General features: G+C 35.6%; 1 protein-coding gene across 1 annotated transcript in view; it reads left to right on the top strand.

The window, feature by feature from the left end:
• The window catches only part of LOC106870842 (26S proteasome regulatory subunit 4), a 22,244-nt gene extending 7,682 nt beyond the window's left edge, over positions 1 to 14,562 (top strand). Inside the window, exons 3-12 of the mRNA XM_014917072.2 lie at positions 605 to 701; positions 2,457 to 2,581; positions 3,330 to 3,515; positions 5,061 to 5,189; positions 5,331 to 5,427; positions 6,182 to 6,270; positions 7,487 to 7,587; positions 9,720 to 9,816; positions 10,411 to 10,620; positions 14,347 to 14,562. Of these exons, the coding sequence (XP_014772558.1) occupies positions 605 to 701; positions 2,457 to 2,581; positions 3,330 to 3,515; positions 5,061 to 5,189; positions 5,331 to 5,427; positions 6,182 to 6,270; positions 7,487 to 7,587; positions 9,720 to 9,816; positions 10,411 to 10,620; positions 14,347 to 14,481 (1,266 nt within the window). The 3' untranslated portion in view covers positions 14,482 to 14,562. The remainder of the gene's footprint in view (positions 1 to 604; positions 702 to 2,456; positions 2,582 to 3,329; positions 3,516 to 5,060; positions 5,190 to 5,330; positions 5,428 to 6,181; positions 6,271 to 7,486; positions 7,588 to 9,719; positions 9,817 to 10,410; positions 10,621 to 14,346) is intronic.
• Positions 14,563 to 14,916: the final 354 nt, after the last annotated feature.

Below are 14,916 nucleotides of genomic sequence, written 5' to 3'. Positions count from 1 at the left end.
CCCTACCTCTACCCGGAATTCATTGCTGTACTCATTTTCAACCCTCACCTTACTGGCAGCATCTCTGTACATGGCTCGCACAGCTCTCACTAACCATTCTTCTATCCCAAGTTTCCTCATTGACCACCAGATAAGGGATCGGGTGACCCTGTCAAAGGCTTTCTCCATGTCAACGAAAGCCAGGTACAGAGGTTTATCCTTAGCTAGGTATTTCTCCTGCAACTGTCTCACTAGAAATAAGGCATCAGTAGTGCTTTTATATATATATATATACATATATATATATATATATGTGTGTGTGTGTGTGTCTGTCTATCTGTTTGTCCCCCACCACTACTTAACTGGTGTTTGTACATTTATCTCCCTGTAACTTAGTGGTCTGGCAAAAGGGACAATAGAATAAGTACTAGGGTCAATTCATGCAAATAAATTCTTCAAGGCAGTGCCCCAACATGGCCACAGTCTAATGACTGAAACAAGTAAAAAAGATTTTAAAAATTAGAAACATATTTTATAAAATACAATAATTGTGTGATACTGATTGTATGACATTGTCATTATGTGCCATTATATATTCTTTGTTAATACGATTTTCATTTTACAGGAGAAGAAACGAAAGTATGAACCTCCAGTGCCAACAAGAGTTGGTAAGAAGAAGAAAAAGCCGAAGGGTCCAGATGCTGCTAATAAACTTCCTCAGAGTAAGTCATTTGGCTTCGTGAGTGCTTAGTTATCCCCCTCCTTGTAACTCACTTCCTTTTGTCACTATTCTCACATTTTTCAATATCAACCCTACCATATTATTTTCCACTGAACTCATTTTCATATCTGTCTTCAATGCCCCTTCACACACACACACACACTTGTTTGTCATTTACTATTTCTACCTGTACATTCGTCTGACTTTCATTTCTGTCACTGTACATCCCTATCATTCCCTTCATCACTTCACATCATCTTCCTATTTCTCATCTATCTAAGGTAATGTTATACTGTTGCTCTCCAACCCCTTTCTTTGGCACTGTCACTTGCCACCTCCTCCTTCTCGACTCACTCCTACTCCCTTCACTTCCCCACCAAACTAATATACCCCATTGATCATGCTTCCACTTGTGTTCACCATTCACTACATTCACCTTTATCACCACCACTAACCATCTGTCATTCTCATTTCACACTCTTAAAGACTTACTGGCCCATTCACCCTTTCCAATCCTCTGTCCCTATTCTCATATTCACTTACTCACCTTGAGGTTACACTCTGACAATTCATTACCAACATCTCTTTTCCCTTTTTCCATCTGGGTAGCCATGTAACTCCCCTTGTTCCTGTTCTTCTATCATACTTTAACCTCTTAATACCTGGTATAAAGCCCACTCACTTGAGAGGTCTTGTCTTGCTAATTATTTAGTGACCTTGCTGGTGCCAGTGCCATGAATAAAAGCACCCAGTCCACTCAAAGTGGTTGGCATTAGAAAGGGCATTTAGCCATAGAAACTACACTAGACATTGGAGCTCAATACAGTCATTTGGCTCATCAGATTCTGTCAAACCATCCAGCCCCTGCTAGCATAGAAGATGGACATTCAATAATAATGATGATGATGATATGGTGCCAAACTGGTTGAATCTATAAAGCTCTATATAGAATGCCTTGTGGTACTGATTCTGGTTCTTCACACTCTGAGTTTAAATACCACTATGGTCAAGTTAACCTTTCATCCTTTCAGAATCAATAAAATAAAATAAAGTACTGACGGGTTAATTCATCCTCTTTCTTTTTGTGTATGCTTCTCTCTCTTTTTCTCTGGAACAAACCAATTGTGGTCAGACCTGGTAAGGAGAGTGATCGACTATACCAGTTTAAGGCCAAAGGCAAGCTATAGTATATAATGTATGAGTGTGTGTATCATTTCTCACCAAGTCTGCTATTTGAGCCCCAGGTCAGCTCTCTTTGAGTGGACTATATTCAAAGACTTTCCAACCATGACCACTTTGTCTTGTTTTCAGGAGTAGTGAATTTAGGACTACTGTATTCAACGTACTCTTGCTTTTTGTATGAGGAAAATTTGGCTGCTATAGACAGCATGTCAAGTGACTACACAGAAGCTTCCCATGACCATCTCACCTTGTTTTTGGTTGTGAATCTAGGATATCCAAAACTACATTATTTAATGTAATTGGCTTCTTTTTTTTTTTTTTGACAAATTTCTGTTATTTCTCACATATCAAGCAACAAGATAGAGGCTTCTCATGACCACCTTATCTTTTCAGGAGTATTCAATATAACCTTCCTTTTTATTTTTTATTTTTTGTTCAAGAAATTTGGTTGCTTTTTTGTATCAGTGGGCAGTAGAAGTACTTCCCACTCCTAGCTTTATAATTTGTGTGTATACATAACTTTATAAGGAATCAGCTCTTAAATTACATTGTATTTTGTTCTTGTTGTTATTAGTTACTCCACACACCAGATGTCGACTAAAACTTCTCAAACTTGAACGGATTAAGGATTACCTTTTGATGGAGGAGGAATTCATTAGGAATCAAGAGAGATTAAAGCCACAAGAGGAAAAGCAGGAAGTAAGATTTTATCTTATTCTTTGCAACTGTATTTTACTGTTTTATATGTATATCCTGTATATTTACTGTTTTATATGTATATCCTGTATATTTACTGTATGTATGTGTATCAAAGATATTACTCACTATAGTTTTAGACTGTCCTTTAATTGATAAAAACATAACAATTCTTTTCATCATCATCAATGTCCATTTTCCATGCTGGCATGGGTTTGGCAGAAGCTGGCTAACCATATGGCTGTCTAAGTTTCAATTGTCATTTTTGGCATGCTTTCTACAGCTGGATGTCCTTCTTAATGCTAAACACTTTACAGAGTGTACCGAATACTTTTTACATGGCACTGACATGAGTGCATTTTACCTGGCATCAGCACCTACTAGATAAAGACCTCTCAGCTGAGAGAGGGAGTGGGAGCATGGCCATTAAGGACATACCTGTATGTATGGATGGCCATGATTTTACTTGGTTTAATATGTCTTCTCAAGCCATCTTTCAGAAATTGTAATCTATTAGCTGAGAGCAATGACTAGATATGTATAAATAACATCTTTTAATAATATTTACTGATCAAAAGATAGTGTTAGAAAAAACAGAACCTGAAAGATTTACCCTGTAACAAGTGGTCTCAGAAATACAGACACTTAATCCACTCATTCCAATATATTTTTAACATTTATACATCATTTACTTCAACCTATCAGTTATTCTGCTTACCAAACATGTTTAATGAATGTTGTATCCTTTCAGGAAGAAAGAAGCAAGGTTGATGAACTAAGAGGTTCTCCAATGTCTGTTGGTACCTTGGAAGAAATTATAGATGATAGCCATGCCATTGTTTCTACTTCAGTTGGTAGTGAACACTATGTCAGTATCCTCTCGTTTGTTGACAAGGACCAACTTGAACCCGGATGTTCTGTTTTACTCAATCACAAGGTAATTTTAATGTTTTTAGTCTTTCTTTTACTGGTTTCAGTCATTAGACTGGGGCACCACCTTCAGGGATTTTAATCAATCATGTCAACCCCAGTAATTTTTTTAACTAGGGTACTTTCCATCATAGCTCTGCATGATCAGGGCCTGCTTGAAACTAAATGGTAACAGCTACTATCTATGGTCCCTACAAAGTCCCAGGTGAACTAACCCATTATAAATTGTCTCAGCCATAGAAGACTCAGTGCTAACGGCAAAAGGCCGTTAGTTATTCTGTTAGTCACTTCTTGCCAAATTACTAAGTTACAGGGACATAAACAAACATCAGTTATGTGGTGAGTCACACACACATGCATACAGACGTGTGTGTGTAGACAATAAGATTCATCACAGTTTCTCTCTGCCAAATTTTCTCACTAGTCATTGGTTGGCTTTGGGTTATGAAAAAGCACTTCACCCAAGGTGCTACTCAATGGGACAATTTGCAAAGCAAACTTTTTAACCACATAGCCAGGCCTGTACCTAGAAAATGGTCAGATTTAGGGGTTTCCAATCTCAAAGGGTCAGATGTTAGGTTGTAAGAATTACCACTGTGGTTATTTTATGATAGCTATCAGAAAGATTCATCTTCAACAGCAGCATTGTCATTTTACATCTACGCTCCATACTGGCAAGAGGTGAACAGGTTGCCACAGTCAAAGTCAGGTCCTATTCTGTGATACTACTACACTTCTAGGCAAGTCAGAGGATATCTCGTACTTATGTTCCATTTATGACTAGTTTTTCAGAACTGAATGCATCTCCTAACACCAACCTCTTTACAAAATGGGCACCAAAATTAGAGGGCTTGTCATGTTCTTGGCCAGACTTAAAGGTCCTCTCAAGCCTACATTGACTCTGCTTGTCAACCAATTTATGAAGTGTGCTGGATACATTTTGTTGTGGCACCAACACTAGTGAGGTTGCTTTGTCCTCACTACTTTATGATGTCTCTGCTTCTTTGAAGCAACATGACCGAGATTGTGAATAGGAGAGGGAGCAGATCAGGATGAGTTGATGAAGGGCATTAGAGTATGATAGGAGAAATAGAGTGATTGAGTTGTGAAGGAGGTAGAGAAGGGAGTAATAGAAGAGACAATAATAGTAGGGAGTTAAGGAAAACAGTAATGGTAGCTACAGGTTTGTTGGTGAAAGTGAAATCAACTAATGCATAGTAATAGAAACGGGCAATGGTAAGAGAATGTGAGTAATGGATCTTATTAACAAGTGGCCTGGGAAATGGATCATGTAGAATAAATTATTTTTCTTTTCAATATATAAAACACAAGTGTAAAAGCTATTGTTCGATATTTTTACAGGAGTTTTTTTTCTAGTAAACTATATAATTCAGGTCATAAAGTATTGTAAATTTTAATTTTCTTGTAGCATTTTTCATCTTTTGTTTTTCCTTAAATATTATTATTAGACATGCATAATATAAAATTTGGGTTTCTTTTTTTTTCTATCTCAAAGTAACATGCAATATTATTTCTTACTGACTCTCTTCAGGTCCATGCTGTGGTTGGAGTGCTGTCAGATGATACTGATCCGATGGTTACAGTTATGAAATTAGAAAAAGCCCCACAGGAAACTTATGCTGATATTGGTGGACTTGATACACAAATCCAAGAAATCAAAGTAATTATGATAATATTTTTGACTCGTCTGTTAACACAAAGTCTCTAACTTTGTTAGATTTGAATTCTAGCCTTCATGGGGCTTGTTACAAGGCCCTGCATTCTCTCTCTCATTTTTTAATTATTACTTCATTCTCTCCAGGAATCTGTGGAGTTACCATTAACACATCCTGAATATTATGAAGATATGGGAATCAAACCTCCAAAAGGTGTCATTCTTTATGGAGCTCCAGGAACAGGTATGTATCTAACATGAACTATTATTAATGTCTTTGTATTAACTGTTTTTCTTCTATTTTCCCACTAATATTATTTCTGCTATCTTTGCTACAACCATAGGAAAATCTACATTATTATCAATGTCCACTCTCTCATGCTTGCATGGGTCACAATTTGTTATGGCAAATTTTCTACAGTTGTATGCCTTCCTTGCTACTCCAAGCCCTCGCCCGTTTCCAAGCAAGGTAATATATCCCCAGTGAGTCATATATACATACAACAGGCTTCTTTCAGTTTTCATATACTAAATTCACTCACAAGGCTTTGGTCAGCACTGGGAAGACAATTGCCCAAGATGCCACACAATAAGACTGCACCTAAATTCACATGGTTGCAAAGTGAATGTTTTAACTCTTGAGTGTTTAAACCGGCTGTGTTCAGCCCAAATATTCTACCTGTGCTATGTTCAAATTAGCCAGATCGGGCCTCTGACACCTGTCCTACAATGATATGCAAAAAATAAACACTTTGACATTTCAAGTCTACAATATAATGAATGATTAATTGTAAACAATGAATAAACAAACATTGCATTTGACAGATTAATCTGAATGCTAAAGGGTTAACCACAAAGTCATGCCTTGGATTAATTTTAAGATAGAAAATCGTTTTTATTCTTGTTAACATATAATATTTCCTCCTTTTGGCACTAGCAATTAATTTCGCATCCATTAAGCCAGAACCAAATATATATTTATATGATTGTGTTTACAGGTAAAACTCTATTGGCCAAAGCTGTAGCTAACCAGACATCCGCAACATTTCTCAGAGTTGTTGGTTCTGAACTGATCCAAAAATATCTGGTAAGTATTAGTTTCACATATGCCCCAATTTAAGTTTTTTTTAATTAGAGAACATTTTAGATTTTTGTATTCTTTATTGATAAACAGACACACACGCACACTTGTATATGTATGTGTATACATGATGATTTCAACAGTATTGTACCTTCTGGTTAGCTCACTGTGTCAAATTTACATAGTTATTAACAACTGGAGAACCAGTTCACCACTTCAACTTTTTCACAAATTTTCAAATGTCACATGTACTCTGATAGAGTATTCAAGCTGATATGTATACTTGACTTTGAAGTGGTGTTCAAGCAGCATTATTTCCTTCCTGTGTAGAAGTTATATATACCAAATAAATATGCCTGAGAAAAATTTCCTGCTTCATAACAATAAATATACAGTATTTGATGGTATTTGCCAAAAAATTTCTCAAAATATCATCCTGGGTCTATATTACATGCTTTAATGCACTAAAAACTTCTTCCCCCCCCCCTAAATATGCACTGTTGAAATTGGAATGTCTAATGTGCCCATGCATCTTTTAATACGTTTAAAGGGAGATAATAACCAGGAAATGCAATCAGTCGTGTTTTGAATGGTTTTGTATCACATCAGTTGTGCATTTACACATGCACACACACGCACTCACACAAAATTGAATTAGCAGGATGCAACTTATTCTATAAACACCATCTCATTTATCCTCGTGATTACCAGAATAATACACCCTCGTGGAGTGTTCATATTTTCATATAAAAAAAAAGCACTAATCATCATCATCATCATCATCATTTAACATCTGTTATGTATTTCTGGTTTAAACCCCATTTAAACACAAGGATAACTGGTTTGTATTGGGTATTACATGAAGTGGCTTGTAAATATAGGCATTGACCATATATGTTGGTATACTATGGTAACCAGTTCACATAGATGCCATGGCTGATTTGGGAGTCATCAAGGAAGATTTCCATTTGATCACTGGACCAAATATCTGCAAACTCTACACTGATGCATGTGGATCTATTTTTAAGTGGGTCTAATTTGGCCATTAATGACAGACAGTATATAGAAGATACTTGAGGTACAGTTTCGCTTGAAGGGGCCACCTAAGCCTGCAGGATAAATGTCAATGAAGGAACAAGTCGAGTGAAATAACTTGGTGAAATTTTTGAAGTTTTATCCTATCAGTAATTATGCTTTTCTTTGTTTTCTTCTTTCCTTCTAGGGAGATGGCCCTAAACTTGTAAGGGAATTATTCAGAGTAGCTGAAGAACATGCTCCTTCCATTGTCTTCATTGATGAAATTGATGCTGTCGGTACCAAGAGGTAGGTCATTTCATTGCAGAGTGGAAAGAATCATTTCTGGTTAACATTCTGTCATATATATAGTTTTATAAGTTTAAGATTTCATTCATATTGTGGAAACTTTAGTCTGCTACAAAGTTCTTAGTTGGAATGATTGCAAACACACTCTTCGCATCAACAACTTGGAAATATATATATTAAAGCAGGGTATTCTAAATATGATCAACTAGCTGTGATTGTTCCATTTTTATTGTGAGCTTGTGATTCCTATTTTAAACAGCACTAAAATAAAAGTTGGTTGTTCAAGATTTAGTTGCTATATTGAGGGGTAGGTTTAGCAATGAGATAGAGGTTATCCCTAGCTTTGTATCGTGTGCTCTTGGACAAGAAGTATTGTTCTCTTTCCTTCAGAGTAAAGACAAGCCTAGATGGTTCAAGAACCAATTTACAGTATTCCACAGGAAGTGGGTAGAATAGGCTAAATTATTTTTTTCAATTCCTTTCTCCTCTCAGTATTCTGCTGGCTTCACTAGAACAATACTGACCAACAGATTACTAACTTTTTTGATACCAACCTGCCTGAGACCACTCCAGGTTCTACAATGTAAATTTATTGTTTTAACCCTTATGCATTTAAATTGGCTATATCCAGCCCAAAATATTCTACCTGTTTTATGTTAAAACTGGCCACATCTAACCTTTCACACCTACCTAACAATGTCATTCAAAATATAAACAATCACATCATTGAGATCTTGAAGCTACAAAATAATGTGAATAAATATGCTTTACATTTGACAGAGTAATATGAATGCTAAAGGGTTAAAGTAGCCTAAATTATAATCTTCCATCATAATTTCATGCTAAATTGTTCCAGACCCCAGCTTAATAATGAGAAAGTTATTTTACTAAATTCTTCATTATTTAAAAATTTAATTGAAACAGACAGCATATGTTGACAGAAATATGGTAACACAATGGATAGTAAAAAAAGCATGAATAGACATTGTACTGTTACCGTAGTTGCTTGTGGAAACATCATTATTTAAAGTCCATCTTCCATGCTGGACTTGGATTAAACAGTTCAGCTGGATCTGACAAGAAAGAGGACTGCATTGTTGTCCTCTGTATGCTCTGGTATGGTTTCTACAGGTGGCTGCTTTTTCTAATGCCAGCCTGTCAACAGAGTACACTGGGTACTTTTTTTTTTTTTGCATATAATGTAAAACATGTTGCAAGTGCTAGAATATAAGGTGTCTCCCATCACATTTTTTTTCCTTTTTTAATAAGGTATCATCTTCAAAATATTTAAACATTAACATATATTAAAATCCATACAGCACACTAGATAGTGTTTTGTTAGTTTACAGCATCCAGCTGTAGAAACTCTGCCAAATTAGATTGGAGCCTGGTGTAGCCATCTGGTTTCACCAGTCCTCAGTCAAATCGTCCAACCCATGCTAGCATGGAAAGCGGACGTTAAATGATGACGACGACGACGACAGTACTATGTTCAAATACTTCCATCAATATTGATTGAAGAGGAATAGAAAATTCTAGACTAATGTGCTCAAAGTGCACCATACAAAAATAAAGACTCTAGGCCCCCATTAGGTCCAAACACTCACATTATATAACCATGACCATCATTCAGAATCATGGATAACTTAGTAGCTTGTACCATACTGTCATTAATTGTTTAAAGTGTCTATTAGAGTTGTGAGCAGACATAGACATCCTTTCAGCCCTCATATCTTTGACTCAGCAGAACATTGAGAATGTGACAGCTGGAAGGACTGAGAGCTGGTGTAACTAACCCTTGGCTGATACTCATTTTAGTTGAGTAGACAGGAGTAATATGAAATGAAGTGCCTTGTACAAGGATACGACATGCTGTCCACTCTAAGAATCAAACCTATGACCTTAATATCATGAGCTCAGCACCCTAACCATTATGCCACACACCTTCAGATGCTACATGCATAGTCAGAAATTTGTAAAAATGTAATGTGTTCAATAAAATTCCGTACTGTTGTTGTCATCATTTTAATTGTTGCCACTTCAGTTTTGTTTATTGTTATTTATTTTGCCCATCTTAATGCGTTTGAAAAATGAAATAACTTTTGTTTTGTGTGTCTTTCAACTACTTTCAGATATGAATCTAATTCAGGTGGAGAAAGAGAAATCCAAAGAACCATGTTGGAACTGCTCAATCAGTTAGATGGCTTTGATTCCAGAGGAGATGTGAAAGTAAGGAACTTTTCAACTTCATTATTCTGGTGGGGAATTTTTTGTTGTCTTTTTCTTTTTTTTTTTTTTTTTTTTTTTTTTTTGTAAGTGTACCTAGGATTACATTAACATGGCCGTATTGGTTAAGTTTGCTTCCCAACTTCATAGTTTCTGCTTCAGTTCCACTGAACAGCACCTTGGCCAAGTGTCGTCTATTATAACCACAGGCCAATCAAAGCCTGGCAAGTGGATCTGGAAAGTAGAGAGTGTATGGAAGCCCATTGTCTAGTTTGTATGTATGTGCGTGTTTGTTTCCATTTGTGTTTTCTTTTTTATATGTTACAACATTGAAGCAGTGTCGTTGTTAGCACTTCTCTTAATAAATCATTCACTCACTTCATGCCTTCAAAGCTGTGTGAGATAAGTGATCCCTTACCTGAAAAACAGGTATGGTTTAGCATCAGCAAAAGCAACAGAAATCATTCTCTCTTATGTTATTCTTATTCTTTCAATAAAGTCTTATTTTTACTCTGGAATATAATGTCTCTTATTTAATATTTTGTGTGTTTTCAATTTTCTTCCTTTCACTCATCAATGTCTTTTTTTTGCCTGCAGGTTATTATGGCTACAAATCGTATAGAGACCCTAGATCCTGCATTAATTCGCCCTGGTCGTATAGACAGAAAAATTGAATTCCCACTACCTGATGAGAAAACCAAGAGACGTATCTTCACTATTCACACAAGCCGTATGACCCTGGCTGGTGATGTCAACATTGACGACTATGTGATGGCGAAAGACGATCTTTCAGGAGCAGATATCAAAGTATGTGCCTTTTTTAAATGTTTTAGGTTTCATCTTTGGAAAATAAATGCAACTTAAACAGGATTGTACATTCTAAATTCCAAGGGACTTAGGGACCAACAGTTAGCTCTGATTTCATAGATTGAAGCAAATGAGATACAGATCTTCCCTTGGATTTGACAGCCTTGTTTTGCAGGTAGCATTCCCAGATAACCCGTTAACAGTTCCTAAGATCATGGTGAATTTAGGCAATGTTGAATAAAGTGAAATGCAATGAAACACTTGCAGTAGATTTGAACTCACAGTATATGGCCTCAACCAACATGGTTTCAGGTTTAATTCCAATGCATGGCATCTAGAGCAAGTCTTTGACACCATTTTTTAAAACTATCCCCTGTGTTTCTGTCCTGTTATTTAGTAGTTCAGTGAAGAGATTCATAGTATTATAAGTACCAGGCTTTGAGGAAAAAAATGAGAACTAGAATCAATACAATTGATTAAAATCCCTTCATAGCAGTGCCCCAACATGGCCACAGTTCAGTGGTTCAAATGGATAACAGAATAAACTAACAAAATAACAGAAGTGAAAATTAATTTTGATTCAGTAATATTCTTTGATAAATGCAAATCTCAGAATGACCAAATTGATTTGTCTGAGAGAACCAAGTTTTTTTCCTCATTTGGAATTATAAAATCAGCAAATTTATCTCATATTCTTGAGCATTGGAGAATAGGGAATCCTGAGTTGTTCAGTTTTAACAATCCAACTTGAATTTGTCACATTACATTAGTTTGTATCAGATTTATACAAGCTAAAGCTATTAATGACAATCCAACCCATGCCAGCATGGATGGACAACAGACGTTAAATGATGATAATGATGATATATAAATAATCAAGTCATCATCATTTAACTCTTTAGCATTTAAACTGGCCATATCTGACCCAAATAGTTTACCTGTTTTAGGTTCTTACCGGTCAGGTCTTGCTTCTTACTCCTACCCTACAATTTCATTCTAAAAATACACCATCACATCACCAAAATCTTAAAGCTACAAGATAATGACTGATTAATTCAAAACAATGTGAATGAATAGGCATTACATTTGAGAGAGAAATTAGAATGCTAAAGGGTTAATGTTCATTTTCCATCCTGTCATTCATTGAGGGAACAGTTTGACAGGCCCAAGGACTGCATTGTGCTCCAGTGTCTGCTTTGGCATGGTTTCTACAGCTAGATGCCCTTCCTAATGCTAAAGTACTTTACAATGTGTGCTGGGTGGGTTTTTTCTTATTCTTGAAACCACTACTAGTGAGATTGCCATACCTTTCAATATTATATATATATATATATATATATATATATATAGTTGGGAGGGAAAACAATGCCCATGATCCTTTACAGGGCTCCAAAACTTAAGGAGAAGAGTGGGAGTTATCCTCAAACTGGAAACCTGGCCCAAATGCTTGCAACAGAGTGGGTTCTGTTAAAGGCATCGAAGATGCCAAGTAGTGGTATTAAACCAAGCAATGAATCAAGTCTACCACCCGAGAAGGCCATGTTGGGATATAAACCCAGAATACAAAGAATCAAGCACTGTGGCCAATGCAATTAACTAACCCAGTTACCTCAAAATTGTTGGCTTTGTGCCAAAATTAGAAATTATTATTATTATCATTACTACTACTACTACTATTACTAAGGCAATGAACTGGCAGAATCATTAACATGCTGGGCAAAATACTAAGTAGCTTTTTGCCTGTCTTTACATTCTGAGTTGACTTTGCCTTTCATCCTTTCGGGGTTGATAAAACAAGTACCAGTTGAACGCTGGGGTCAATGTAATTGACCTACCCCTTCCCCAAAAAACTGCTGGCCTTGCGCCAAAATTTGAAACCGTTATTATTATTATTATTATTATTATTATTATTATTATTATTATTAAAGCAGCGAGCTTGTAAAATCATTAGTGCATTAGAGAAAGTGCTTTGTGGCATTTCTACTAATTCTTCACATTCTGATCCATTCAAGGTTGATAAAAATAAGTACCAGTCAAACACTGAGGTTGATGTAATCAATTAGTTCCTTCCCCTAAAATTGTTAGCCTTGTGCCAAAATTAGAACTTATTATTATTATTATTATTCTGCAAAACTACAACTGCATACCTAAATGTTGAGCAGCAATATAAGAAGTAGCTGTTGTTACAGTGTCTAGGCATATTTCTCCAGCAGGGATTAGTTTAGTCATAGTAATTATTGCTGATTACAACCTGACTGCTGAGTTGCTTAAGCCCAGCTCTCCATAGCAATAATTGCTGATGTCCATTCACAAACCTAGTAAATTGGTAGTGTTGTTTTAAATACTTTGCTACATCCTGTCCTGCTCGACCTTGTCAAGGACCATTACAGTTGTATTATAGATCTAATTAAAGCAAAGATATCTTTTTTGTTAGATGCTACTTTTAGTACAGACACAAGATCGTTATTTTATTGTTGCCGGTTTAAGGACTGGAATGTTGAAGTGGCTATTTTTCGATAGATAAGAATAAGCTGCTTCCAGACATGTCTGCATACATGCACACATACAAGCTGTCATGTATGCATAAATATGCATATGCACATTGTGACTAGCTTAGATAAACATGCACAATTTTTTTTTTTTTTTTGCAGTGTGGAATAATTATAATTAGATGGCTCTATTCTTTAGGGTTACTATTCCTCCCCAATTCTCATGGTGTATATGTTTCCAGTCATACTGTATGAAGTGAAATACATAAACATTAGAATAATAGAAAATGCTTTTTTAATGACTTCTAGTCATGACACACTTGAAAGATGAGCTGTTCCCCATCAGCATAAGTATGTGTGTGTGTATATATATATATATATATAAATATGTGTATATATATATATATATATATATATATATATATATATATATATATATATATATATATATATCAGATTGGAGCCTGGTGTAGCCATCTGGTTTCACCAGTCTTCAGTCAAATTGTCCAACTCATGCAAGCATGGAAAGCGGACGTTAAACGATGATGATATATATATATATATATATGGATAATAAAACGAATGGTTTACACCGGGTAGCTTACTGGTAAAGCACAGTCACTTTCACAGTGATCGTTAGGTATATAGCAAATGAAAGATGAAATATACAAGAATTTATATTATTCACAACAATTGTTTCGACACATCTAGCACCGATTCCTCTTGGGTGGGACACTCAACAACTGGTTCAGGAGCATCCGGTGGTGCAGATGTATCTCATCAGATGATAAATAAATACAACTTGTTAAAATGACTGTTCCGCACTGTAACTTTCTGTTTTGTAAAGAGAAAGCAGTGAGATGGAGGAAATATCTTCATTTATATAGAAAATCAAAAATAAAAACAGATGGCAAAAAGAGAAGCGAACATGCAATTTATTTTTCAGTTTTTTTATGAGTGTGTGTCTGGCCATGAGGAAATATTACTTTGCTCCAAAACAGGTATCTAGCCTTGGAAAATTTGCATCAGCCTATACCATCATGAAAAAGTGGCTGGTTATATATATGTGTGTGTGTGTGTGACAGACAGACAGACATACATTGTGTGCATACATGTATATGTACATATATAGGAACCACACAGTTATTTATATCTCTATATACAAAGTTATTTCAATATAGTTCTTTTTTTCTGTCATTTCTGTTAGTCATTGTTGATTTTGTTGTCTCTCCTGCAGGCTATTTGTACAGAGGCTGGTTTATTAGCATTGAGAGAAAGGAGAATGAAAGTCACCAATGAAGACTTCAAGAAAGCTAAGGAAAATGTGTTGTATAGGAAGAATGAAGGAACACCAGAAGGACTTTATCTCTAACAATATACGCTTCTCTTTTTTTTTTTTTTCACACCTTTGTAATTCTTCCTTTTAATAAATCCTAATGTATTGGTAGATTTTTCTCTGTGTGATAGCATTTGTTTTATTTTTTGCATTGTTACAAATTTCCATGAATTTGTTAAGATAATAGATTTCAATGAATGTATTGAAGAACTGAATCATAATTACATACAACCAAATCCAACTTAAATAAAAGCAATATATTCACATATGTATACTACTGTTGTTATCTGGAAATAAAGCTGTGGCATTCATTCAAGTTCTTTACATTCTGAGTTCAAATCCTGCCACGGTTGACTTCAGCCTTTCATCCTTTTCGAGTCAGTTAAATAAAGTACCAGTCAAGTACTGAGGGTCAGTAGTATTGACTAACCCCTCTTCCCTCAAAAATTACTGGCCTTGTGCCAAAATTAG

The sequence above is a fragment of the Octopus bimaculoides genome, chromosome 11 (assembly GCF_001194135.2).
Source record: "Octopus bimaculoides isolate UCB-OBI-ISO-001 chromosome 11, ASM119413v2, whole genome shotgun sequence".
In the NCBI taxonomy this organism is placed as follows: domain Eukaryota; kingdom Metazoa; phylum Mollusca; class Cephalopoda; order Octopoda; family Octopodidae; genus Octopus; species Octopus bimaculoides.
The sequence above is the reverse complement of the archived record's forward strand: the minus strand, read 5'-3'. Positions and strand labels throughout refer to the sequence as shown.